Source organism: Choristoneura fumiferana, chromosome 17, assembly GCF_025370935.1.
Source record: "Choristoneura fumiferana chromosome 17, NRCan_CFum_1, whole genome shotgun sequence".
NCBI classification, from domain to species: Eukaryota; Metazoa; Arthropoda; class Insecta; order Lepidoptera; family Tortricidae; genus Choristoneura; species Choristoneura fumiferana.
In genome coordinates, this window is record NC_133488.1 from 15,354,244 (window position 1) to 15,381,649 (window position 27,406).

Sequence of the window (27,406 nt, forward strand, 5' to 3'; positions counted from 1 at the left end):
AGTTCTCCGCAGAACGGCGAGTGTATATTATCCGCAGAAGGAGTCGGCGGCAAAAGCTAAAAAAACACCACTAATTTGCGGAAGTACAATTATTGATTTCAAATACCTACATAAACGTGCGTCCGCCTTTGTACTTAACACTTTACTTTTTTCTGTAACCTTTTTGTTTTTCCTTTTTGTACAATAAAGAGTATAAACAAAGAAACAAACGTACTTATGTACCTATATAATATACTGTAGGTAACAGCAATGCATATTACCCAATGCGTATTCTGTTAATTAGCACATAATTGTATTTAACTGATTAAAACTTTATGTGTAAAACCACAAAACAGTAGGTATCAGGAATCAAAATAACCACGTCCCTGTTAGTTCCTTTGGAGTTGATAATTCATTTAATTAACTAACGTCTCATTTTCTACACGATCATTGCATAAGGAAACTTGTAAACGAAAAACATCCTCGTCCAATTCAGGATTTAAAAAGCATTTTACATATTATATGTATGTTTCTGCCTTGGCTGTTTTTAAACTGTCAGCTATAAAGACTACGGTAAATGTGATTTTGGACTGACAGTAGACGACGTAAAATTGTAAGTACCTATCTCATTTAAATCACACTAGATTTTAACAAAAAAATGGTTCATTATAAGTATATTCTATGCATCGTTTTGAGATAAAAACTATCCTATATCGTTCCCAAAGTCTAAAACTATAATCCATATAAAATTTCAATAGCTTACCAAATCGGTTCAGCGGTATACCTAAGCGTGATGAGGTAACAGACAGAGAGACCGACAGACACGGACAGATCGACAGACAGACATCATTACTTTCGCATTAATCTGTCATCTCCCAGGATAACAGGATCAAAGAATTTGGGCACAAATTTGTGCCTCCGGGAGAGGACAGGTTAAACATTAGTAAAGATAAGTAGCTTACTTAATACCTATTAAACTTCAAAGGCGCGAGAACAAACAATCTTATTTTTCATACCTTACCTAAATATCTGCTCAGGCTGAAAATTTAACCTGACACCTAGAACTTCGTAAGTAATCAGTACCCTTAGTGTAAGTTTTCGGTTACAAAATACGTCTCGATACGAACATCGCAAACGTTCCGCTAGAGGCGCTGTTCGTGTTTGCATACAAATTGAGATTTTAACGCGAACGTGATTGAGACGTATTTTTAACCGAAAACTTACACTAAGGGCACAGGGTCTAACTATTTACTGGTTACCCTGGTGGTATTAAATATCCGACCGATTAAAAGATCGACTAGAATGAACAGATACGGATCCATTTTCCCCGGATTATCCTTCGAAGTATTCTTCCTTATGATTCTTCCTTAATCGGAAAACATTATTATGTATGTTAAACATTTTTAGTTAAATCGAGCTACGCTTCCTCTGCAGTATATTTCCATTGTAACATAAGTACTTGTAAATAAACACTGTAGCGTTTAGGTTAATACGATAACCGCAAGTGAAAGAGCGTGACTTTAGGTAGGATGTGAATTAATGTTTTGCATAAATTGCTTTCTAAATTACGCGCGATTATACCATCTAACGCTGTGTATTGTATCATATGGTTTGTAGAAGAAATTACATATACACATTATGTATTACAAACCACCTAATTTTAGCTTTTCTTTTAATGGAATGAGCTATGATGGAATAATCAAAGTCTCTGCTTCATAAAGGTGATAGGCGACATAGGCTGACAATAGGTTAGAGACTATAATCCTAAAAAATATATATTTTTTTAATTACTTCATCAGTTACATTAATATTGGACCTTTATCTTTTTTTGTCAATGAACGATGGACGAATGTTTTAAAAGTGGCTGTTTTTTTTTGTCGGTAAGAATAAGCTTACTAGTCAATGGAAAAAAATATCCGATTTTTCTGTAGTACCAATCAATAAAAAAAAACCCGCCAAAATGAACTACTACGCTTGAGTCTACTCGTGACCACGGCCACTGTAATGTTGCTGGAACGTCGAGGTAAATATTACTCGTGTGTGTTAGCGTGATAAGTAAGTCCTGTGTGTGGTATTTTGACGTGAAAATCACGAAAGTTTAATATACTACGCCTGAATACGGTTTTTGTCTTGGTCCCAATGTGAACTAGCGAAACAAAAACCTAACGTCAATGTCAAATTGTTTACAAATTCGACATACTTAATAACCTCTTGCGCACGTTTGAAGTTCTCGTATGTTTTTGGATTAAAAGGCGTCCGGGCCTTTGATATCAATTGTCTACTTTTACGACGATACTCGCTTTTGACCCTGGATTCCATTTTGGAAGCTACTACGAGGACCTACAGAACTGAAATTTGGACTTTGAAATCTGCCGATTAAAGTGTCAGATTTTTTGTACAATGGTAGGTATATAAAAAAAATCTGAAGACATAACCAGTTGTAGTATGACGTCACGCTGTGCGATACTTTTCCTCACCCCCCACCCTCGAACTTTGACGCGCTTCATCTTTGTCATTTTTTGATTGACAAAAATAAAGTGTGCAATATTTTCTGATAATCAAAACTGACGGAAGAAATATACGAGTAAGTACTATTTATTTATTGACACAAACAATAGGTAAGTACTAAGGTTTCCTGGGCTGGGTTTACCTAATTTGAATGAGGTGAGGAACGAGGCAGTTTTCTTTCACGATGATTTCTAAAGAGTATACGTGAGTGCTTACGAGCGAGTGTATTTAATATGTTATTGTGTTTGCAATATGCATATCAGCAGCTTACAATTATTAGGTATTCTAGTAATTCCCAGACTTATCAAAATGAAAATGAGTTAAGTAGAATAGATTATTATTTAGTACAGTCGATATCATCCAGTAAACTTAATGTCACGTATGTATTTATTATCTTCTGATAAACAATGAGAATAATCACAAGTTTTTAAAGAATAGATAAATAAAAACAATGACAAACAGACTAATCACTTATCATATCGATTTTGAAACCCCCACGTGCACGATTCTAATGTACCTACTCGTAGGTTATGTCACGTAGGTACCAATAACTATCTTGCATTTTTGTTTACTACTAAGTAATTTATTTTTCACTTGCTTGAAGATTCACCATCTTGCCCAATGAAATATTGCCACGCAAAAACAATCTACTAATAGAAAATGTACCTAACTAATGAATGACTCAAACGGCTTACGCATTGCAATTTTAATAATTTTATTTAGTTAAGTAGGTACTTATAATTTCGGATTCAACATCGATTAAAGAAATACGGATAACAGTTTTCAATATTTTTCTAGAACGGTGTGAGTCATGATAATAAAACTCGATTGTTTAAAATAGGAAAATATAAGAGCACCTGAGCAAGCAATGGGCGCATGATGAAATATGTGAATCATGTTACAGTATAAATTACACTGGCGGTACATCGAATGATATAATATCCTTCACCTTTTAACCCTTTTGTATGTGCCTGCACTTCCAATCCATTTGAAACATAATAAATAGTTAGACAAAGTTGCGACTATGAAGGATGCAAGAAAATGTACGAGTAAAAACTTTTTAGGACTTTTAATGATGATGAGCATGATACCTACATAAATATCGTCACTACTTTTAAAAGAGATCGTAGGTACCCCAAAATTGATTATTTGTCTGAGTGAACTTTGTGATTGTTATTTTCAAGGGACAAGTTGAAACGGGTAACCGTAAGACCAAATTATGTTTTAGTGGTTTTTATTATTTGTATTGTTGATATGTATTAGGTATAATAATTACCTCTATTATTATCATTCCGTGTTTGAGGTTTGTATGTTTACCCCTACAGAGATAAAATGAAAAACTATGAAAAACTATGGTATTCGTTTTATTTCCATAACGTTAAATACCTGTACAAATCTCAAAATCGGAATGAGTATAGTTAGACATAAATATACTAAAATTTGACAAATAATAAGAACCGATCAAGCGTCTTAGAGAAAACATTTAAATTTCGTATTTTATCCGTTAGTAGCTCTAAATTGCGTACAGTTTGGAGAAGATAAAAAGAGAAAAAAAAAATATCAAAAATTTGTTACGACTACAAAGTACTATGAAAATATATTTTACCAGATTAAAGTCAGTGCTTTAGCACGAGTCAGCAGGAGTGGGCATAGTCTACCTTACTTAAAAACTATAGTCTTTTACCACTCCTATTTCACATTTTTTGTTGCTACTAAGTACATTCTAAAGGCAACTTACTATCTGGATTTATCTACATTATCGTTGCCATAAAACCAACAGTTGAATCATCGAAATATCTCGTCCAGTTGCATTGCACGTATGTATATTTCGATAAATGTGATATCATTGTACAAAAACTGTTTTGTTCCATTCATATTAATTCACAGAACGGTCCAGAATACAGATACCGGTATAATATGCTAAAACAACATGTAGCAGAATAAATGCGGAATATACTTACCTCATAATATCACCGATATTAAAAGTATTAAGCTTGTTAAGATTGGCTTTCGGAGTCTTTTTGTATTTTTTATTTCAACTCCAAATTTTGTTACTTTTACGGTCATCCCGTAAAATCCACATCGAATATTTTCGATCGTATATTTTCGATGTGGATTTTACGGGATGACAATCTTAATTTGATTGCTTAATAGCAACATCTCTTGTCCGGGTAAGCGGTTAGTTCCGATGGGGTGCTGAAAGTTTCTCGGCGAGGGCTAAATGCATAGATGTCGCTAGTGTCGCTGCTTAAGTGACTAAATAAGAAACGAACAAGCTGAGATATGTGGTGCATAGGAAAAAATCGTGTCTGTACTGCTGTCCAGTGGTGGTGTAGCGGTAAAGCATGCAGCACCGAATGCTGATGACCTGGGTTCGACTCCCAGCGCTGGTCTCTCTTTATCTGGTTTTTCTGTGCATCTGTGTATGTTTCAGTTTGTATTTTCGAATTATGCTTGTTTCTTTTATTTCCGTTAAGTAAGTAAAGAAAGAAAAACATTTATTCGTGTCAAAATGGAAAAATAAAATAAAAATATAGAAATAGTCCCAAATCTACAAACTGCCGGTCTTGCGAACGGCGCTGGTCTTCCTTTAGGAACATCGGTCATCATACATTGAAAAACATTAAAATAAAGTATTTTTTTAGATTAAAAAAACACAAACGTTATAATTATACCCTACTAGCTTAAGCCCGCGACTTCGTCTGCGCGGAGCTAGGTTATCGCGCGGTGGCGCCCTCTACCGGAATAAAAGGTATCCTATGTTGATCCTTGGGGTTCAAAATACCTATACACCAAATTTCATCAAAATCGGTTCAGTGGTTTCGACGTGAAAGCGTAACAGACAGACAGACAGACAGACAGACAGAGTTACTTTCGCATTTATAATATTAGTAGGGAAGTAGGGATGATAACCCATAGGCTAGTTGTTAGTTATTTAAAATGCAGTTTTTGTTACTCTATTGATAAAATAGCTGCCTCAGTTCATTGTTTTATGTCTAAATCTAAAAACTTACTTGTAATTCCTGAGATCATCGGCAGTGATGATGCTGCCGACCCTTTTCAGGTCGTCAAGGAAGTCATTGGCCAGGCTTCCATTGTAGAGCTCGTCACCCCCCCTCTCAGCGATGATTTGCAGCGTGTTACAGAGAGGCTCGTTCGGCTTCACTATCGTCCCCGGCAGGTAAAATTCGTTCGTAGACGGATCTACGTATTGTTTTCTGGAAAGATAATAATAGTTCTAACAGTGGCTGGCTAACTTCGCTCGAGGCACCCCCCCCCCGGTGCATTATTCGAGCATTTATTTATTTGATTTTCGTGGGCACATTTTTGTTGACATGGTAGAAGATTCCTACTCTTTCCAGGTTATTCGATGGGTCCCACCTATACGGGCTTAAGTGTAAAATCCTTACTTTACAGGAAGGGCTTTCAAAGTCAAAAACTGTCGTACCTCAGCGATAGTGTATCCGAGACTTATAAAATTTGGCACACTAGCTAATAGTACTCTGTCCTTCAACCACAATGAATAAATTTTAATAAAATATTTTTTAATTAAACGTTATTGTATATACGCCCATGTACGTGAATTTTCGGGAAATAAACTTGTGTTCAAAAAGACAGTAAAAAGATCTATGAGGTAGGTACTTTGGCTCATATACGCGTTCAACTTTAAAATCTTTGGTACAAAATACGTTACCCAAGATACTTGGAGAAATTTTAAAAAAGTAATTATAATTACATTACGATGTAGCATCGGGGTAGCGGCGTTCGCTTGACGTACAAGGACCTAAATGGCAGTAATGCCCACAGATAAAAAAAACCGCCCCAAGATTTACCGCGTAAAAGTATCAAACGTACGTTTAGCCCTTTTACGTTAAAATTGCATCTAGTTTGGCCATTTTACGTCAATGAAAACTCGAAAAATAATTCAATAACAGTGTTTTTTTAATCCACTATCTAAATATATATGGTTTATAGATACCTATAACGCACAAAGCACAAAATTGAAAAAAAAAACACTGGTCCTTATACATAGGACCCATCGAATTTTAGTAGAAGTACAGAACGTCTAAAAATAATCGAAAATATCACCAACTTCTACCTACAGCCCATTCATGACAAAATGTGACCGTGAAAATTGAGGCGGTTGAAACGTTCGAATCCAGGGCAGCAAAGCTGAATGAGGCCCCCTAGTATTAGAAGTCAATGTAAGTACCAAGGATATTTTTAGCCTTGTTGAGGAATCAGCAAAGAGTATTAGTACCAATATAGAAAAAGAGTGGCAACTCTATGGTCAAATTTGCATGTATGGTAACAAGCGCTATCTGGTAGCAAGCTGAAGAACTAAATCTGACATAACACACACATGTACATGCACGCACACAACAAGCTTAACGTCTATAAAGCCCAGTTTAGACCTGTAAGAAAATTGCGCAAGTTGCATTACATCGCGAGGCCGGAAAGCAAACGAGTTTATGGTGGTCACTTCACTTGGGTCACCCAAGTGGAGCAATGTAATACCTACAACTTTAAGAAAACAGCAAAAAACAGATAAACTTAAAAATCGTCCGCGAAAGCCAGACAGCCAACATACAGCGGAAAGATGGCGGACAGACTGAATTTTTCAAGTCCACGTTTGACACATTTGTCAATTTAGTGCTATCATTTTGTCGCCAGAGGCGCTGGCGTGTACGTGAAAAGGTGACGTTTTAAGTGTGCCCCCACTGGGAATCAGTACTGCATCAAGAGAACTTGTGGGCACTTGAACTAAAGTTGTTGAAGAACATTTTAACGTATTAAAAAAATACGAAACTATGGATGTTTTAATTAAATTGTCAGTTACCTACGCAGTGAGATACAACATGAACTATGACACCAAATACTATGACTACCATGAAAAGCTCATATTAAATTTTATTATTCTAGTAGAAGGAGATAGAATGTAAAGTTCATTCGCTAGCTACCTATTCCCATTCGACGACCAGATGGCCTAGTGGTTAGAGAATCTGACTACGAAGCTTGAGGTCCCGGGTTCGATTCCCGCGTCGGGGCAGATATTTGTATGATAAATACGAATGTTTGTTCTCGGGTCTTGGGTGTTTAATATGTTTTATGTATCTATCTATATAATTATATTTTTGCCAGATATTGATGATTTTTAAGTTATTTATAATTTGTACGGAACCCTTGGTTCGCGAGTCCGACTCACACTTGGTGATTTTTTTATTTATTTAATCCTCTATCATACGAGGTATGTATTGTATAGAAGAATAAAGCAATTATCTTTTTATTTTAAATGTAGGTAATTTTTATCAGTATGAATGAACATAGCCAAATAAAACGACCAAAGTCAATTATAATACTTTATATTTCAAAAACTAATTTATCTATTACACTTTTACTACATTTTTGAACTCAATTGACTATTGTAGACAGTACTCGTAGCACAAAACTAAACACTAGTTAGCTGGTATTTTGAAAGTAGGTACGAGTATACAAATTATTTGTCCATCATATTAAATACCAATACTTATAACAGTAGTCATACATAACTAAGAGAAAAAATATAGTGTACAATTTTATTTGACATCATTGTGGTACCTACTGCTTTCAACATTAAACATTAATATTGATAAAATCATTGAACTCTAGGTTTAATCCAAGGAAAAACAATACAAGACAATTATTTGAAGTTTAGGTATTCAAAAAGTTTTGAATTTTTGATTTGAGAAATACTTCATCACCTTGGTAAAAGCTTGACTATACTATTTGTAATATTGTGTCATCGAATTTATAGAAACCCTGTTCTGAAAATTGTATATTTCATTCTAAATTATTAATTAATAAGACTAATACACATATTACAGTACTTTCATAGTAGCATGGTGCGGGTGACAGCTGTCAATATCACAAGACTGGAGAGTCAAAGTGTCGAAACTTGAGTCGATAAAACTAATAATTGAAAATCTTAATCATAATTAATGTCATTATTTTTTAGATTATTACACTAATTTTGATGAGAATATTATTAGTAAAATTCTAGGTTGGAATATTATTTGCCACTTAACTAAGGCTAAACGGAATTTGCAAGAATATTCGTTACTTATCAATTAATAAGTACCGATATAACTCAAGATCTATTAGGTCCCATCACTAAACTTGTCTGGTGTTACGTTACATTATGTTTCTTCACTAAATTGTGCTTTGAATTTAATTAATTGATTATAAAAATCTAATAGCTTAAATTTATTTCTTATAACTAGGGGTCGGACAAAAAGTGCCGATGACGTCAAACCACTTATAGGATGCTTTCAAATAGTATTTTTGATTTTCATAAACAATTAGGATGTCCCAATTTTTGACAACATACTATGTTATTATATAGTATATTATTACATAATATATAGTATGTTATTATATTATAATAAATCGAAAACCATTTCGAGAAATAGGCTTTGTGATGCGTTTTCAGAAATCAGATTCCAAAAATGTTATTAACTGAATTAAATAATAAAAATTTAAGTAATGACCCTCATTTGACCCCTGCAGTGTCTCGTCATAAAGGCATTTATAAAGCAGGTCTACACTCTTAAGCAAATTGACAGTTTGAAATGTTCCTGTCCTGCTTATAATAGCAAAGAGTGACAAAGACAGAACTTTAATCACATGATGCGCACCCGGCCTTAAACAGTTGTCATTTATCGTTAAGTCCGAAATGTATAGGTACGAGTATTTCCAATGTATTTTTACAAATTAAATTATTAAATTACTATGTTACAAGTTAATACAAAAGAAGTGAAATATCAGATTTTAATAATAAAATATCTATTTACTATTAAATGAAGCTAAAAGAAGTACATAAATAACACTATTTGTCATGGTTCATTTAGGACCCTAAACCGTGCTTGAATTATTGTCAAATTGTAATGCAACAGATTATGTTATGTAGCGACATCTATGTTTTAACCCTCATCGAGAAACTTTCAACACTCCATTGGAACTTTAACCCCTCACCCGGACAAGAGATGTCGCTATTAAGCAATCAAATTAAGATTGGTTTTGGCAACAACACAAAAATAAAAATTGGACATAATAAAATTTGGAGTTGAAATAAAAAATACAAAGTAAAAAATTAAGTTTAATCAAAATTTTTATCAAAACATACTTTTTCCAAAATTGAAAATACAAACTGAAATACAGATGCACAGAAAAAACAGAAAAATAAGACCATCACTGGGAATCGAACCCAGGTCCTGGTGGACCATCAGTGGTGTAGCGGTATAGCACGCGGTACGGATTACCGAGGACCTGGGTTCGATTCCCAGTGTGGTCTTATTTTTCTGTTTTTTCTGTGCATCTGTATTTCAGTTTGTATTTTCAATTTCGGTTTTACGGGATGACCGTAAAAGTAAAAATTTGGAATTGAAATAAAAAATACAAAAAGATTCCAAAAAAAACAATCTTAATACTTTTTCCAGTTACAAGTCACCTAAACATAAGTATTTATTGACATAAAAAAAACACAATAAAAACATAAATATAAGAGAGAAAAATTAAAAACGTTGCACTGTAGTGTGATGCCAAAAGGACTCAGCTGAGCATGAGCCGTAGCCCTGTAACCAGAGCTGCAGCGCTGGTTTTCAGCTGAACCCGGTGAGTTTACATACATACCTACATAATACTCGTACTATTAAAACCTAATACTACAGCACAGGTCACACACTTATGGAAATAAATATACATGGTGTTAAAAAAAACTGTATGACAATTTAACTCACATTTTTAATTGCTAATACGATACTCTACTAGTGGGTAAATTTGTTAAATCGTGTAAGACATATATAAAAATCGTACCTAAGTAGATAATAAATAAAAATGAACACAGAGCTTAAACGAAAAACCAAGGTCTGCATGATTAGCATATGTTTAATTTATACATTTGTTTCTGATTAATTTCAAGAACGAATACCAAAAGGGATACAATTTCACCAGAAATTAGCAGACTAAACGGTACAGTTAAATCTTCTAGTCGCAGAAAAGTAATTTCCAATGACACTGAAATACTGTATGATTCCCCATCAATTCGATGGAATCGTTTAAAACCTTGCAAAAAACCCGATTCAACTATTCGCAACATTTTTGTATTGAACTCATGCAGCAGCGGGAAACCTCGTTTGAAAAGGAAACTGTACATTGTTTTGAAAAGATTAGCTTTCATAATATGAATTCGTTTCTTTTCTTTTGGATGTTTAGCTATCCACCAAAGTGTACGAAAATGCGGCATTGACGAATACTTGGTGTTGTTTTCTGCAACGTCCATCAAGCAATCTTCGACTTTCCTGCAGATATCAATTTTCAAAACACCTTCATGTATCTCGGATATTTTACCAGAATCATTGAAAAATAGCATAATATCTTTGGTTAAACAAGGTGTAAAATTATAACTATACAAAGATTCGTAATCGTTTATTTGTGGTTTGTATGAGCGATACGTTGAATAGCTCGTTAACCGCGTGCTGTAGAAACAATTCACCAAAAAAATAAACCAAAGCCAGTGTACAATAATTAAATTTTTGAATTTCTTATCTCTAAGATGTAATGTCTGATTTTGTGTCGCACTTCCTATAAGATTAAAAAGCTCTGAATTATTAATTATTAATTTCTGCATTGTAGCTGAATTTCCGAAATCTGAAAGAATCACTGTGCAGATCAAAATTACCAAAAGTAAAAATAACCAAACCGCGAGATCAAACATTATATAAAGCATTTTCCATTTCTCCATTTGCCCAGCGTTAGGGACAATGGTGATGAAATTATCTTGAAATGCTAAATGATTGCATAACAAATCAAAGAATATTGAACGTTTATTGTTTACTATGAATCCACCGAATAGCACATCGATTTCGTTTTCGTACAGTTTTTCTAACATGCCATTTATTGTAAAGTTATCATGTACATGTCCAGATTCGAGATCTTCAGATAGAAAAACATAGTGCCACGATATATTTTCCCTTTGCAGCAGCAATTCTAGTAATAGTCTTTCTATTCCAACTGTATATTCACTTGTTGCATCTTGATCAGGTATAGACAAAGGAGGATTCTTACGAGTGCCGATTTGAATGGTGCAGTTCTTCAAAACAGGCTTGTCACGTTTATGTAACGTTGCGATGATATCTAACTCCATTACATGTTTGCATTCACAAATCTTAATCGTGTTGTTATAATCTCGTCCACATCCGCCTTCTGCGTATGGAAAATAAGAATAAACTGAAGCATTATCGCTATTCTTACCTGAAATGTCAACGACGGTAAGAACATGTATTATGTGATATTCCCATAACATTTTAAACATTCTTCTAAAATGATCTTCGCTGATATTTTTCAGTATAATGATGAAAAGGGCTTCAGGTTTACGATGCCAATCTCTATCGAGATTGTCAATTAAATTTTCGAGTTGAAATAAATCTTGCACATGAATTATATACGTACTAGGTGACGTGCTCACAGACACATTATAGTCTTTTACGTAGAGCTTGACGTTGAAAGTGTCATGCATCTTCTGAATTAATCGATTAGTTACTACATCATTGTTAATAATGGCCAAGTCAGAACCCAGTTGACTTTTGTATGAAAGCATATTAACAATACACATCTCCATGCCATCTTCTTGTATACCAACGGAAGATATTTTCTCAACACCAAGCACGATGGTAAAAATGTTGCTTGTCAAATAAAAAAGAGTTGTCTTATGAAGCATGGCTGACAGTGCTACTGTAAAGTGTTAACTGTCAACAGGGACAATTACAATAGCAATTATTATTCATATTGTAATAGCGCATTAGTGGTAGTTTGTTAATGACCGATGTAATTACTGTGTCATACATACTTGTAGTATTTTTCATTCTGTTATGAGTATATATTTTAGGGATCCGTATGTGCCCATAAATATTGATATCTACACTTTGAAAGACGAAATTGTTTTAACTTGAGTTTAAATTTATTAATTAAGTTGTACCTCTTATTACGTTTATGAACAAATCCATCGTTGAACCTGGCGCGGAAGAAACGGCAAATAGTATTCATATAATAGTTAATTCCATCCTTTCCTGATTTAATGACAAGGATTACAACAAATTTCTAGTAGAAAATAGTTGTCCTACGGCTGAACAAGTTAATTTAAAGTGATTAAAATTTTTATATAGTTTTATTTTATGACAAAAATGATCGCTCCTGTTTCTTATTATACTGTAATATAAGTTTAATCCATAAAGTTACCTGTTTATAAAAATCAGAAAATTATACTCGTGAAATGTAATTGTAATGTATGTAACTGTAATCTGTACTAGGGTAATTCCAGGATAGATGCCCCAGTGGGATAGATGCCTCGATTTTTATTTCGGCTAGTAGCAAAACTGTGGGACTCAAATTTCGCTACGTAACAGCAAGCATCCTTACCCGTAAACCTCGGTGCCACTGCGATCATAAGCAAGAGCGTACGCGTTTCGTCTGTGAGTGCCAAAACCTTCCAAGGCGAGACCACGGAAAGCGTGAAATTTATATTCGTAAACGTATTTGTTTTCGTACAACTTTTGACTCGCTAATAATATCTGTCTTTCATAAATTGATTTGGTTGCACTGAAAGTTAGGCTACATGGATTAATAGGTTTTATCGTGATTTTATTGTTACTTAATTTTTACCGGTAAGGGCATCTGTTCGCGCGAGAGCAGCGCGATGACAATCGTTTTTTTTGTTCGTACGCACTGACCGAGAGAAGGGCACGTTGAGCGCACGCGCCTGCATCGATTTAAATACAATTTTACGCTAATTTTACGTAAAAGCCTCTGTAATACCAGTTCTTTATTAAATCTACATTATTGTCAAAGAAGTTTACTCATTTATCTGCCTCTTTGACAAAGTGGCGACCGTGACAGGACACCGAAACTGCAGTTTGCGTCGGCCGACCTTATCCGTGACAGCGGTCGAGTAACGGAACTGTGGTCACATCAGCAGCCTTGCAACAGAGCCTACGGACTAATTCGCTAGCGATTCCGGAGGTCTATCTTGAGACAATCCTGTGAAGTGAAAATCGGTGAAAGTGAAGAACAAGGAGAAAACAAAGGAAGTACAAGCCCATTCTTTATCTTTTCCCATCCCCTTTTATTTGTGTGAATAGCCTAGTTGTAGTCTCGGACGCAGAGTTAGGTATCTTGCTTATGCGTATCTTCCTTCTAAGCTTATGAGCTACATTATATATTCACTACGTACCTAAATAACGTACGTAATAAAACCTAACTAAATACCTTTACTGAATAGGTACCTACCTACTTTATTTAAAGAAATAAATACTTCGCCTATTTTGTTTGCGCTCAACATTCATTTTCATTATTAAATTATACTTACTTGCCTATTTCTTTCCGCATTCATGCTTCAATTTTATTATAAGCATTGAACCTACTTTTCACCCAGCCTACATTCTCTCTTGGTAAATACATACTGTCTTCTTTTGCTACATGCAATAATTCTTACCCGCCTAAGAAATAAAAAATAAAAATATATATTTGTTACTATAACGGGTTTTGCCGATTATTTCAGAAACATACTAATACTTAGTCAAGACTGAAATTGTTTCGCGGGGATCTGAACCTGCACTTGTATCCCGCCTGCTGGTGAGTTGAGTGCGGCGGCGGCGGCCGGCCGTGTTATAATCGTAATACCGTCACCGCATACCGGAAACAGGTTTGATTGCACATTTATAACTTTATTTACTTATCTAATTCATTGTTTGTGCCTACAAAATGTCTGATAGCGAATCGCTCGCCGCTGGGAGGGAGCGTGAACTTAAAGAGTATTTAAGAAAGCGCAGCTCTGTAAAGGGACGTTTAACTAAATTTAAAGACTATTTAAACGCCTTAGGTCAAATTGAATCTACTAACTTAAGTAGTGTGCAAATAAAGGATGTTTCGTTGCGACTGAATAGATTTCAATCTTTATTGACGGAATTTGATGCTTTGCAGTCTAATATTGAGTTGCTATGTTCAAACATAGACGAGCAAATTGAAGAACGAGATCTCATTGAGACTAGTTTTTATACTCTTTTGAGCACTGCGCAGGAGTTGATTGAATCGGTTCCATTTCAACTAAATAGCGAACGAGGAAAGGATGGGGGCGAAGAAGGATCCCACTGTAGTCATTCCACCGCCTCTTGCTCTAATGCGTTCAACGCAGTAAAGTTACCTACTATAAAACTGCCTAATTTTGATGGAAATTATGTCAAGTGGCTGGAATTTCGGGATACCTTCGATTCGCTCATCCACTCTAATGAATCAATCCCAAATATAAATAAATTCCACTACCTCAGATCTGCTTTAGAAGGTAGTGCTAGTGTAGTAATTAAATCGATTGAATTTACCTCGCCGAATTACAAGGTCGCGTGGGATTTATTATGTGAGCGTTATAATAATAAGAACATTCTGATAAATAACCATCTGAAGGCATTGTTCAGCATTGAACCTATCACCCGAGAATCGCATAAGGCGTTACGATACCTTATTGATGTTGTATCGAAGAATTTAAGGGCTCTTAGTACATTAAAGTTACCTACAAATGATTGGGATGTTTTAATAATATTTATGGTGTCGGCAAAGTTAGACGTCACAACTAGTAGAAAGTGGGAAGAGTTAAAGAATACTCTGACTGAATTACCTACTTTAGAGGAGTTTTTCAAATTTTTACGTAGTCGTGCTAATATTTTGGAAACGACACAAGGTAATAAATCCGATAAAACTGAATCTAAGCCTAATTTTAAACCTCAAACTTATTCTAAATCGTTTGTGACAGCAAGTGGAAATAAAATAAAAAGATTTACTTGTTTTATTTGTGCAGAAAACCATCGTGTTTATCAGTGTGAAAAGTTTATAGGTATGAGTCTCGATGATCGACACATTGTAGTAAACAAATTTAAATTATGTATTAATTGTCTTCAAGGTGGTCATAACGATACTCAGTGCCGTTTAAAGGGATGCTGTCGTATCTGCCGAGATAAACACAACACTTTGCTGCACAAAAACATAGAAAACGTTCAAGTTACACCTGTGTCGCTCTCAGTGCTGGGAGCGAAACAGGTGTTATTGTGCACGGCGCTTGTTGATGTAAACAATCCGCGGACTAACACGACCTGCACTGCTCGGGCCCTATTAGACACAGGGAGCCAATCATCGTTCATAACGAGTAAATTCAAAAGATCGCTGAATCTTCTTGCCCAGCCTATTACCGTTAGTGTGTCAGGTATAAACGATATTAGTTTTGATATTTCAGAGAAATGTTATTTAAAATTAAATTCGAAATTACGATCGTTCAGTCTAAGTATGTCGTGTCTAGTCGTACCACAAATTACTGGGACCTTACCTAGTAAGGAGGTGGACTTAAGAAGTTTAAATTTACCTACTAATATCGAGCTTGCAGATCCAAAATTTTATCTTCCCTCCAAAATCGACTTACTCTTGGGTGCAGATGTATTTTGGGAGATAATAGGAACGAAACAAATTAAATTAGGTATAAATAATCCTACTTTGCAAGATTCAACACTTGGCTGGTTGGTATCTGGACCGATCAGTAATGGGCAGTTTCAAGAAAAAATAACTTGTAAGTTTAGTCAGTCGAATATTAATGACTCATTAAACCGTTTTTGGGAGTTAGAAGAACTACCAATAAAAACTAATTCGTTTTCCCTCGAAGAAACATTGTGTGAAACTCACTTCATAGAAAACACTAGTAGATTACCTGATGGTAGGTTTTCAGTAAAAATGCCGTTTAGGGAACGTCCAGAGATCGCCCTAGGCGATTCATTTTATAGTGCTAAATGTAGATTCTTAAACTTAGAAAGGAAGCTAAAGAAAGATTTAGTTATCAAACAAAAATATTCGCAATTTATTAATGAGTATAAAATGTTAGGTCATTTGTCGGAAGTGGAACGTCCGGTATTTGGATACTATACTCCCCACCATGCAGTTATAAGAGAAAAAAGTGAAACCACTAAGTTGAGGGTGGTGTTCGACGCTTCGGCCAAAACGTCTTCTGGAAAGTCATTAAATGACCTTCAGTTGGTAGGCCCAGTAGTCCAAAGCGACCTTTTTTCGATTCTTTTAAGATTTCGTATACATAAATTCGTTCTGACGGGAGACATAGAAAAAATGTATAGGCAAATAGAAATTGATAATTCCCAACGGAATTGGCAAATGATTTTGTGGAGAGAAAAGACAGATCAGCCTATTAAAATTTTGCAACTTCACACGGTAACGTATGGGATGGCTTCTGCCCCGTTTTTAAGTACCAGGTGTCTTTTGCAGTTAGCTCAAGAATGTAAGGACGAGACTATCGCAAATGTCATTAAAAGGGATTTTTATATGGACGATTTGAATACAGGTTCAGATACTATAGAAGAACTTAAATACGTCTATAATAACGTGGTTGAGGTATTAAACTCGGCTAAATTCCCGTTACGCAAGTTCCGAACCAATTGTCCCGCTATTTTCAAAAATAATTTAACTTTATCCGATAATCTGGACTGGAGTAAACAATCCAGTGTTTTAGGGTTGAATTGGGCCCCTACAACTGACATGTTATTTTTCTCCACGAATATAGATATTAAAGATAAATTTACTAAGAGAACAGTTACGTCCATGACGTGTCAAATTTTCGACCCGTTAGGTATCTTATCGGCTTGCGTAATTAAGGCTAAAATATTGTTACAAAAACTATGGACCGATAAATTAGATTGGGACGAGCCCATTCCCTCGAGTTATTTAAGTGAATGGACAAATTTGATAGTAGGTATTTCTCAGCTATCGTCTATTCACATACCTAGACGGGCCTTAATTGGTTCATGTAAAGATATTCAATTGCATTGTTTTGTCGATGCATCGCAGCGAGCTTACGCTGCGTGTGTATACCTACGGTGTGTAGATAGTTATGGCAATATAAATGTACAGCTGCTGTGCGCTAAGGCTCGAGTCGCGCCGATTAAAACAATAACAATACCGCGCCTTGAATTGTGCGGTGCTTTACTAGGTGCTAGATTGTGCGCAAAGGTTACTGACGCCATTCCTTGCAATTTACTAAGCAAGACTATTTGGACCGATGCAACTATAGTTTTAGGATGGATAAAAACACAAACTCGTAATTTAAAATCCTTTGTAGGAAATCGAGTAAACGAAATTCACGAACTTTCTAGTGACTTTACTTGGATGCATGTACCTACTGATCAGAATCCTGCTGATCTGGCATCCAGGGGTGTTGAACCGCAGCAACTCCAGCGGTCCACCCTTTGGTGGGCAGGCCCTTCTTTCCTCAAAAAAGAACCGTCTGAGTGGCCGTGTCAGTCGTCAGTCGCGATAAATGATTTACCGGAATTAAAAGTATTTTCCACTGCTGCGGTTGACAGACCTCGTAGCCTGATCGTGGAATTTGATAAACATTCCAATTTTCAACGTTTAAAACGCGTCTATGCGTATGTTCTTAGGTTTATAAATAATTCTAAATTAAATTCTGTTAAAATAACAGGTTGTTTAGACGCGGACGAATTAAATAATTCGTTATCGCTTTTAGTTAGGCAGAGCCAACTAGAATCATTTTCGAAAGAAATCTTATCCATTTCTAAGGGTGAACGGTTACATTATAAATCAAAACTATTGCAGTGGGATCCATTTTTGGATTCTAAAACCATTCTTAGAGTAGGTGGTCGCATAAAAAATTCAAATTTTGCTTATGATAAGAAACACCCGATGATTTTAGATTCGAAACATAGTTTTACAAAGTCACTAATGAGGTACACACACTTGCGTTTACTTCATGCTGGACCTCAAATGACCTTATATACTGTACGCGAAGAGTTCTGGCCCATCGGGGGCAGGACGCTTGCACGCTCCACTGTGAAAAAATGTGTTACTTGCGCACGAGTTCGCGGATCCTCAATCCAGCCTAAAATGGCGGACCTGCCTGCTGTAAGAGTCAATCCAAGTTTTGCGTTCTACTGCTGTGGTGTCGACTTTGCCGGGCCGTTTATGATTTCAAGTAAAATAGGTCGAGGCAATAAAATAACCAAATGTTTTTTGGCCCTTTTCATTTGCTTGCAGACTAAGGCTATTCATTTGGAGACAGTAAGCTCAATGTCTACTGATTCATTTTTACTGTGCCTGCGTAGATTTGTGTCTCGGCGAGGTAAACCTCAAATCATTTACTGTGACAATGGAACTAATTTTGTGGGCGCAAACAATGAGTTGGGTAGAGTTGTACGAGCTAGCCAGCAATCAGTTTCTGATTATGCAAGCGGTGAGGGGATTAAGTTCATGTTCAGCCCTGCATATTCGCCGCATTTCGGTGGTATCTGGGAAGCTGGCATTAAATCTGCTAAAACACATCTTAAACGCGTAGCAAGTAATGCCTCTCTAACGTTTGAGGAGCTGGCGACGTTATTTTCCCAGGTAGAAGCGATCCTTAATTCTCGTCCTCTATCTCCTCTATCAGCTGAACCTACTGATAACTCTCCCTTGACCCCTGGGCATTTCCTTATTGGGCGGCCTCTTATATCAGTGCCATCCTTACCTATGGATATGAAAAGACCAAATCGATACCAGATGATCGAGCAGTTGAGGCAGCATTTCTGGGAGCGATGGCGCAAAGAATATATCGCTGAGCTTCAACACAGGACTAAATGGCGCACTCATCAGCAAGGCCTAGCAGTTGGAGATATGGTCGTACTAAAGGAGGACAACTTGCCACCGCTACGTTGGCGCCTGGGTCGCGTCAGCCAACTATTCCCTGGCCCAGATGGAATTAGCAGAGTTGCAGAGATAAACACCGCCAATGGAATAGTCAAAAGGGCTTTTCATAGGATATGCCCACTTCCAACAACCCCTGATCCTGAAGAAGAGGCTTGAAGATCTACCTTCAAGCGGGGGCAGTGTGTTCGCGCGAGAGCAGCGCGATGACAATCGTTTTTTTTTGTTCGTACGCACTGACCGAGAGAAGGGCACGTTGAGCGCACGCCTGCATCGATTTAAATAGAATTTAACGCTAATTTTACGTAAAAACCTCTGTAATACCAGTTCTTTATTAAATCTACATTATTGTCAAAGAAGTTTACTCATTTATCTGCCTCTTTGTCCTCTGCGCAAAGTATAGTTGCCCCGTTTTTGATCGGGGATAGAAGCCCCTAAGAGCATCTATTCTCAACTTGTTTCACATAATATTTTGTTGCAGAGGGGCGGCGCTGGATGCAGGCCGCTTCCGACGATAACAACTGGAACTCTATGGGCCTATGCCTAACAGTGGACGTCCTACGGCTGTATGATGATGATAATAGAGGCAAAATGCCTCGTAAATAATATAAGAGAAAATAGAGCGTTGTCCCGCATAACATCGACTGGTCTGAAGAAAGCATGTAAGCAGCCATCGAGGAAATTAAGAAGGGAGAAAAAGGAGTCAGTCAACAAACTGGCTAAAACGTGCAAAATATCGCCTAGGACACTAAGACGACGTTTTCCCAAAAAAGACCAAAAACAATTACATTCATAACTGTTTTATTTATTATTTAGTGTAGTTTCTCATATGTTTGAAACTATAAAAAAATAGTTCTAATTAGCTCTGGATAGAGTTGTGGAAGTCAAGAGGAGAGGCCTTTGCCCAGCAGAGGGACACAGTTATAGGCTAAAAAAATAATAATAGTTCTAATTATTTGAAAATAAAAGACTGATAACTTAATTTAACATGTCGCATGCTTAGTAATAAACGGGCCTAACTCAAAATTGGCGAAAAATTAGTTATTGTACTAAAACGGCTTATATCTGAGAGCACTATCGGCTCTTTTTCTTAAACCAGCCTAAATCGGGTATTATAAAGAGATAGCACGACTTGGTGCGTTTTACTTTTAACAAAATTGCAAATTTCATTTGGTGCTAAAGCAGCTAACTTCAGTCATGTTCCGACTTACTTGCGAGCAAGAAGTTGGCTTTCGTGAGCCATTTGAAGATAGATCGTTATTGCAAGAAGGAAAACATGAGTATTTTGAATAACTTTTAAGCAAATAAAAGCATATTTGGATTTACTTCTTTTTAGCACAAAAATCAAACGCAAAATGAAGTGATGTAATTCGGATTGCCTCGTTTTATTAAAAATAATCCTTGAATACTTGGTGTTGTATTAAGACTTGCATCATTTATTATTTTTATTATTTCGCTACATTTTGTAATAAAGTGATATATGAATGCAATGTTTTTTTTAAACCTTAGCAATATTATTAAATATATAAAAACAAATTGGTTTATAAGAAAAAATTGCAAGTAGACATTATATACAACGTTAGGAATTATAAAAAACATAGTAAACAAAATTAAATCCTACCAAATAATTCAACGGAAACGAGAAGTGCTAATTACTTAAACTTTAAACTCGATTTGCCAAAATTCACGATTTTTGAGTTAAGACCGCTTATTAATAAGCATGCGATGTTTGATTTTAAAGGGCATCTATCCTCTGACCCATTTTTGCGCCGAGTCGTCTATCCCCCACGGTATATAGGCACCTATCCCATTTATAAGGGGTCCAAAAAAGTACGATTTACACAAAATCGACTAGACACTAGACATGACTTAGACATAATATCGTAACAAGTACAGTAAAATAATAGATTATGGATCATAGTTATCATAGGCGTTAAATGAGGAATTATTGAGTTACAAAGCCATTTCAAAAAGTGGGGCATCTATCCTGGACTGACCCTATGCCCTATATAAAATAGTCGTGTCACAGTGTTTGTAACCAAACTCATTCGAATCCGAAACGGCTGGACCGAATTTCAAGATTTTTTTTTGTGTAAGTATGTTTGGTAAGTCTGAGAATAGGACGCTAACTATTTTTCATACTACGCGGACGGAGTCGCGGGCGACAGCTAGTTTCTGAATAAACTTTTACTCAACATTTACTTTTCATAAACTTTTACTTACTAAAGTGATAATTTTAATAAATAATAGTATTAAATATCATGGTCATGGAATAACTTCGTAGTATCGTAGTTAGGTTCTTTAACCACTTAGCTATCCGGTCGTCTAAAATTGCGTTTATATTGTTTCTTTTGCTAGTATTATTTTGTGTACAATTTCATACACTTAAACTAGCAATTCTTATATATTTACTTTTAAAATAAATAACGGCTCAAACGATTTCTATGAAATTTGATATGTAGAGGTTAAATATCTTTATTTTTGATGTCGAATCCATATTTAAGGGATTTGAATGAGCCCGAGGGAGTAATCAAATAGGGTTTTTAGAGTTCCGTAGCCAAAATAGCAAAATGGAACCCTTATAGTTTCGCCATGTCTGTCTGTCTAACTCTCCGTCCGCAGCTTTTCTCAGAGACTACTTATCTATAATGCCAATAAAATGGTTAAACAAAATTGAAAACAAAACCTCTAGGTACCTGCCATAGACGTAAAGGGGGGTATTTTTTACTCGTCTAACCCTATAGTGTGGGGTCGTTGGATAGATCTTTTATTGCGAGGTTGTGAAGACGATTTTTCGATTCAGTAATCTATTTGCGGAATATTCAATTTTAAAGTACAGATTTTCATCAAAATCGAGCGTCCTCCCCCCTCCCTTCTAAAATCTAAACCATTGATATGAAAATTTTGAAAATATTCATGATGGTAGTAAGTAGGTATATAAAACTTACAATGAAGCTATAATATTGAGAATTTAAATGACAGAAGTACATATTTTTCAATGTTTTGCTAAATAGCTTGACATTTCATGTTTCATACAGTCCCAGGAAAACCAGGAAAGTAAAACTACACTTTACTTAAATATCTAATTTGATTTTATTACATACTAATTTTAAATTAAAACTATGTAGTCAAGTGCAAAAATAAGCATCTATTCGAAACACTCAATAATATGTTACTACGGCTTTATTGCGTTGGAATAAAAGTGTGGTACTTATTTTTGAAACTTTGAATAAGTTCATATTATTACACTTGACTGTACATAAGTAAATATATCTTAGACTTAAAATACTTACATAAATTAAAAATATTAATAAAAAGCCTAAAACTAAAACAAAATGTATTCCAGCGCCTTTGTGAATTTAGAGAAACTATCCATGTTGACCTAGGAAACTAGAAAATTAAAAAAGTGTTTCTAGCTTCCGCCAAGCCAGCAATCTCAAAGTTTGAAGGGAATGCCCTTAGATGAATGATTGGTCTCGCGCGCTCGCTCGACTAGATACCACGCTACCTAAAAACAAAAGGTCCGTGAATGCGGCAACTCAATATTGTAGTGTGCGTAAGAACGGTGTAAGACAATTTGCAAGGATGCTAGTGTGCGTGATGAATTGTGTTGCCAGCTGCTCCACTGTTACCCGAATTATTGGGAAAATAAATTATTCTGTGGTCTATAAAGTTACTGGTTACAAAATGTATCTTGGGAAATACTTAGAAATTGAGAAGTAATTAAGAGTGAATGTATTAATATGTTTGTGTATAGGTTAGGCGTAGGTTTCTTCTTTAAAAAATGGTAGGTATGATGTAGGTATATCAATGATCAGGCCTCACTTTTAATTAAAAAATATATATATTTAAGGACATTCAATATTTACAAATTATTTCTAAAAAATTCATGGACATACATACTTAACCTCCCTCCCTCCTTCGGGCAGTCGGGTAAAAAGTTAACATTTCAGGAAAATGGGTAGAAATACGAAAAAAAATTTTTTTCCTTTCCCGTAATACCTAAGTAAATCAGCTGATCGGGCTTTTTGACTGGGAAGACGAAAAACATTTTTAATTTTAAGACACATTCACTCCTTAATTAAATAGTGTCGGTTAACAATTTATACACCTTCAGTGTATATATCACAAAGATAAACATTAAATAATATAGAACTAGGTTATGTATATATAATAATTGTGTTAGATACTTAAATAAAATAAGTTTTTAAAATTTATCATCATTTAATGATGATAACAATAAAATTCAATTTATTAAAATCTCAACCACGGGGAATTTGATTCTTGTGTACGCGGCAACACAGAATGGCGTTTAGGGTTCATGTTATTTTATTTTGTAATTTCGAAATTATACGATATTTACTGACGGTATGTGATCCCAGTGTCCTTCTTATTTCTTGTAGTATTATTTTTAAACAGTTTCACTGCGAAAACTGGCATTTTACCTCGGTTTATGACCAAAATTTAACAAAAATTCGGTACATGCACCTTACGCACAGTTTGCAAGGCGACTGACTCGCCTCGGGCTCGGGTACGTCGAATTCGGCGTACTATTTGTTGCCGCATTTGACAAGTACGCCGGCGGTATCTAGTCGAGCGAGCGCGCGAGACCAATCATTCATCTAAGGGAATGCCCTTAAAATTTTACTTATGAGATTTGCTGAACTATGGACAGAAGATGGAAAAGCTGGTAAAGCGACACTGGAAATTTTTCATTCAAAGGTCAACATGCCAAACAATCTTAAACAAATATTTAGAATATTAATGTTGTCCAAAAATGGGAAAACATTCACGTTTGACTTTCATTATAGGTAGGTAATTACAATTTTTCGAACTTATAATAAAATTACCTTATCTTAGACTAATAACAACATATTTCGGTGCTCCACCATATATGGGTAAGTACTGTGCGATTTAGGGTCCCCGTTTAATTAATGCGTTGTTTTTATGACAAAAAAAGCGTTCATATAAGTAGAAAAAAACCTTATATACTATTTTTTTGAATTCGGTCTAATGTAAACGCCAAAATTCGAATTACTTCTTAAACACGATACAAATTTTTGTGCGTGGTCTCAACAATGAATATTAAAAGTGATAAAATACAACCAGATATTAGAATATTAAATGGCAATGCCAGATCTTTTAATTTGAGAGAGCTTATTTCGAATGATCTCTTTACACCATAACCAGGATTTGTACTACGATGAACCCGATGAAATCCTTTGAAGCCTTGTAAGAAACCCGATTCTACTATCCGCAACATTTTCATAGTAAAGCCACGTAGTAGTGGAAATCCTTTTTTGAAAAATAAACCATAAAGTACATTGTAAAAATTCTCATGCATTATATGAATGCGTTTCTTTTGCTCCGGATTCTTTGCTACCCACCAAAGGGTTCGTAAATGCGGCATAACTGTGTATTTATTCTTGCTATTTGCAACCATTACCAGGCAATCATTAGTTTTCCCGCAATTTTTAATATCCGAAGGATGTTTGTTTATCAAGGATATTTTGCCAGTGTGATTGAAAAACAACATTATGTTTTTGGTTAAAACTGGTGTAAAGTTGCGGTTTTGTAGACAAGAGTATTCATTTATCTGCGGCTTGTACGGCCGAAATGTAGCGTAACTTGTTAATTTTGTTTGGTAAAAACAGCCTACTAAGAAAATGAACCAAAGCCAATGTATAACTATCAAGTTCTGGAAAATATTGTTCTTTCGAAGTTTTAGTCTTTGGTTTTGAGTAGCGTTACCAAAAAGTATAAAAAACGCAGAATTATTAAAAGAAACATGTTGGATTGAAATTAATTTACTGAAATTGGAAAGAGTTATCGCACAGAAAACCAATGACAATAATATTAAAGACCAAACAATGGGATTAAACATTATATAAACTATTTTCCATTTTTCCAATAACCCAACTTTGGGTACTACGGTAATGAAATTATCTTGAAGTGCCAAGTGATTACTTATACAATCAAAGAATAACAAACGTCTATCGGTTACCAAGAACCCTCCAAACAGTAAATCCACCTCGCCTTCATGTAGTTTTCCTAATTGTCCACTTACTGTAAAATTGTCAAATATATGTCCGGAATCAAGAATGTCAGGAAAAATTGTGTAATTCCAAGATATATTTTCCATATCAAGCAGCAATTCAATTAAAAGCCTTTCAATTCCAAGTGCAAATTTGTTCACTGTGACTTGGTCAGTTAAAACGAAGGGAGCACTAATGTGAGTACCGACTTGTAATGTGCAGTATTTCAAATCAGGTTTATCATACTCTTGTAAAAGTTTGAAAACATCAAACTCTCTGACATTTTTGCATTCACAAAGCTTAATAGTATTATTATAATCTCGGCCACAGCCACCTTTTGCATATGGATAGTAAGAATAAATGGAAGCCTCATCATCTCTTTCGTTTATTATAACAAGAATATTTGTTATATTACGTTTCCATAATATTCTGAATATATTGAAAAAATCATCTTGACCAATTTCTCTTATTAGTATGATATATAAAGCATTTGGTTTACGATACCAATCTCGGTAGAGGTTGTGAATCGAATCTTTTAGTTGATGTAAGTCTTGCACAAGGATAATGTACGAAGTGGGTGATATGTTCTCGGCCACTGTATCGTCTTTCACATATAGCTTGACGTTGGATGTGTTATGAATCTTCCGAATTAAATTATTGGTCACTAAATCATTGTTGATAATGGCTAAATCAGATCCAAGTTGGCTTCTAGATGAAAGTATATTCACAATACATATCTCCATTGCATCGTCTGGTAGATCAAAAGCAGTTAGTTTTTCAACACTTAATACGACTTGAATTAGAAAACAAGAAATAACTAGTTTACCAAACATGGCGGAGAAAGCTGTTGAACGTTAACTATCAAAAAATACTTTAAGCTAACAATCACAGTTTACACTTCCTTGTTTAGGTGAATAATTAAGCCCATAAATGAATAGAATACAGTAAAAGACAAATCACCTAATAACCGTTCTGTACTCGTTACATTATTTACAACTATTTATCAACCCTCGAAATCTTTCGTAGCATGTAATGTATTACCGTCACGAAGTGGATTAATTATCTTATATAAAATGTAAATAGCTGAAATAGTGCGATTTGTGGTTATATTTTATCAAGTTTTTTGTATTTGTGTTTCAGTTAAGTATTGCAACTCATCCACTCCCCTGAAAAACAAATAAAGTACGTCTTTTTCGTTCTTGCAGTTACCTAAATATCGTACAGCAAAGAATGCTTGCTATTAATGCTTATAGCAACAGCATGATTTGTATTCCATAAAAAACTAGGAAGTAAAAAAGGATATTAAGTAGCATTATGCTGGCGAGTTATCTCAACAATAAAGATTAAAAATGATAAAAGTGCTCCAAGAAAGAGAATGTAAAATGGTACAATTAAGTCTTCCAATTTCAAGAAGCTTTTTTCAAATGCCCTTTCACACCTTCGTGTGTATTTGTACTGAGATGAATTCTATGAAATTTTTCAAAACATTGTAAAAAACCCGATTCAACTATCCGCAACATTTTTCATCGAATTTTCGCAACATTGGAAAACCTTTTTTAAAAAATATACCATAAAGTGTATTGAAAAAAATCTCTTTCATTATATGCACGCGATGTTTTTCCTTCGGATATATGGATCCCCACCAAAGCGTAAGAAAATGCGGCATAACTGTGTACTTAGTATTACTCATCTCTATGTCCATTAAGCAATCTTGAATTTCACCGCAATTGTCAATTTCAGATATATCTTTATTCAAAACAGATATTTTACCAGAATGTTTGAAATACAACAATACATCTTTAGTTAGAATTGGTGTAATTATGATTGCGTAAAAACGAGAACTCGTTTATCTGAGGCTTATATGACCGATATGTGGCGAAGCTTGTCAGCCTACTTTGGTAGAAACAATTTAGCAAGAAAATAAACCAAAGCCAATGAACAATTATCAAGTTTCGAAAAATGTTACTTCTAAGATGCAAATTTTTGTTTTGAGTCAAACTTCCAAAAAGATTAAGGAGCTCAGAAGCGTCACTAACTTTCTTTTGACTTGTCGCAGAGTTACTGTAATCGGAAAGTAACACCGCACAAAACAATAGAACAAACAGTATTAA

At 35.1% G+C, this 27,406-nt stretch overlaps 3 protein-coding genes across 3 annotated transcripts in view; all 3 read right to left on the reverse strand.

Moving 5' to 3' along the window:
• Positions 1-5,501: 5,501 nt before the first annotated feature.
• The window catches only part of LOC141437248 (glutathione hydrolase 1 proenzyme-like), a gene marked incomplete at its 3' end in the record, with an annotated part of 66,994 nt that continues 45,089 nt past the window's right edge, over positions 5,502-27,406 (reverse strand). Inside the window, 1 exon segment of the mRNA XM_074100501.1 lies at positions 5,502-5,705. Within this exon segment, the coding sequence (XP_073956602.1) occupies positions 5,502-5,705 (204 nt within the window).
• On the reverse strand, positions 9,778-12,425 carry LOC141437249 (uncharacterized). Its single transcript, XM_074100503.1, has one exon. It carries the CDS (start codon positions 12,239-12,241, stop codon positions 10,400-10,402), a length of 1,842 nt encoding a protein of 613 aa, XP_073956604.1. The 5' UTR covers positions 12,242-12,425; the 3' UTR covers positions 9,778-10,399.
• Positions 21,986-26,038, reverse strand: LOC141437105 (uncharacterized). Its single transcript, XM_074100329.1, has one exon. The coding sequence runs from the start codon at positions 26,036-26,038 to the stop codon at positions 24,302-24,304; it is 1,737 nt and encodes a 578-aa protein (XP_073956430.1). The 3' UTR covers positions 21,986-24,301.

Excerpts from the sequence above, each read along its gene's own strand:
- LOC141437105 (XM_074100329.1), bottom strand. The coding sequence starts at position 26,038 with ATGGAGATATGTATTGTGAATATACTTTCATCTAGAAGCCAACTTGGA.
- LOC141437249 (XM_074100503.1), bottom strand. The coding sequence starts at position 12,241 with ATGCTTCATAAGACAACTCTTTTTTATTTGACAAGCAACATTTTTACC.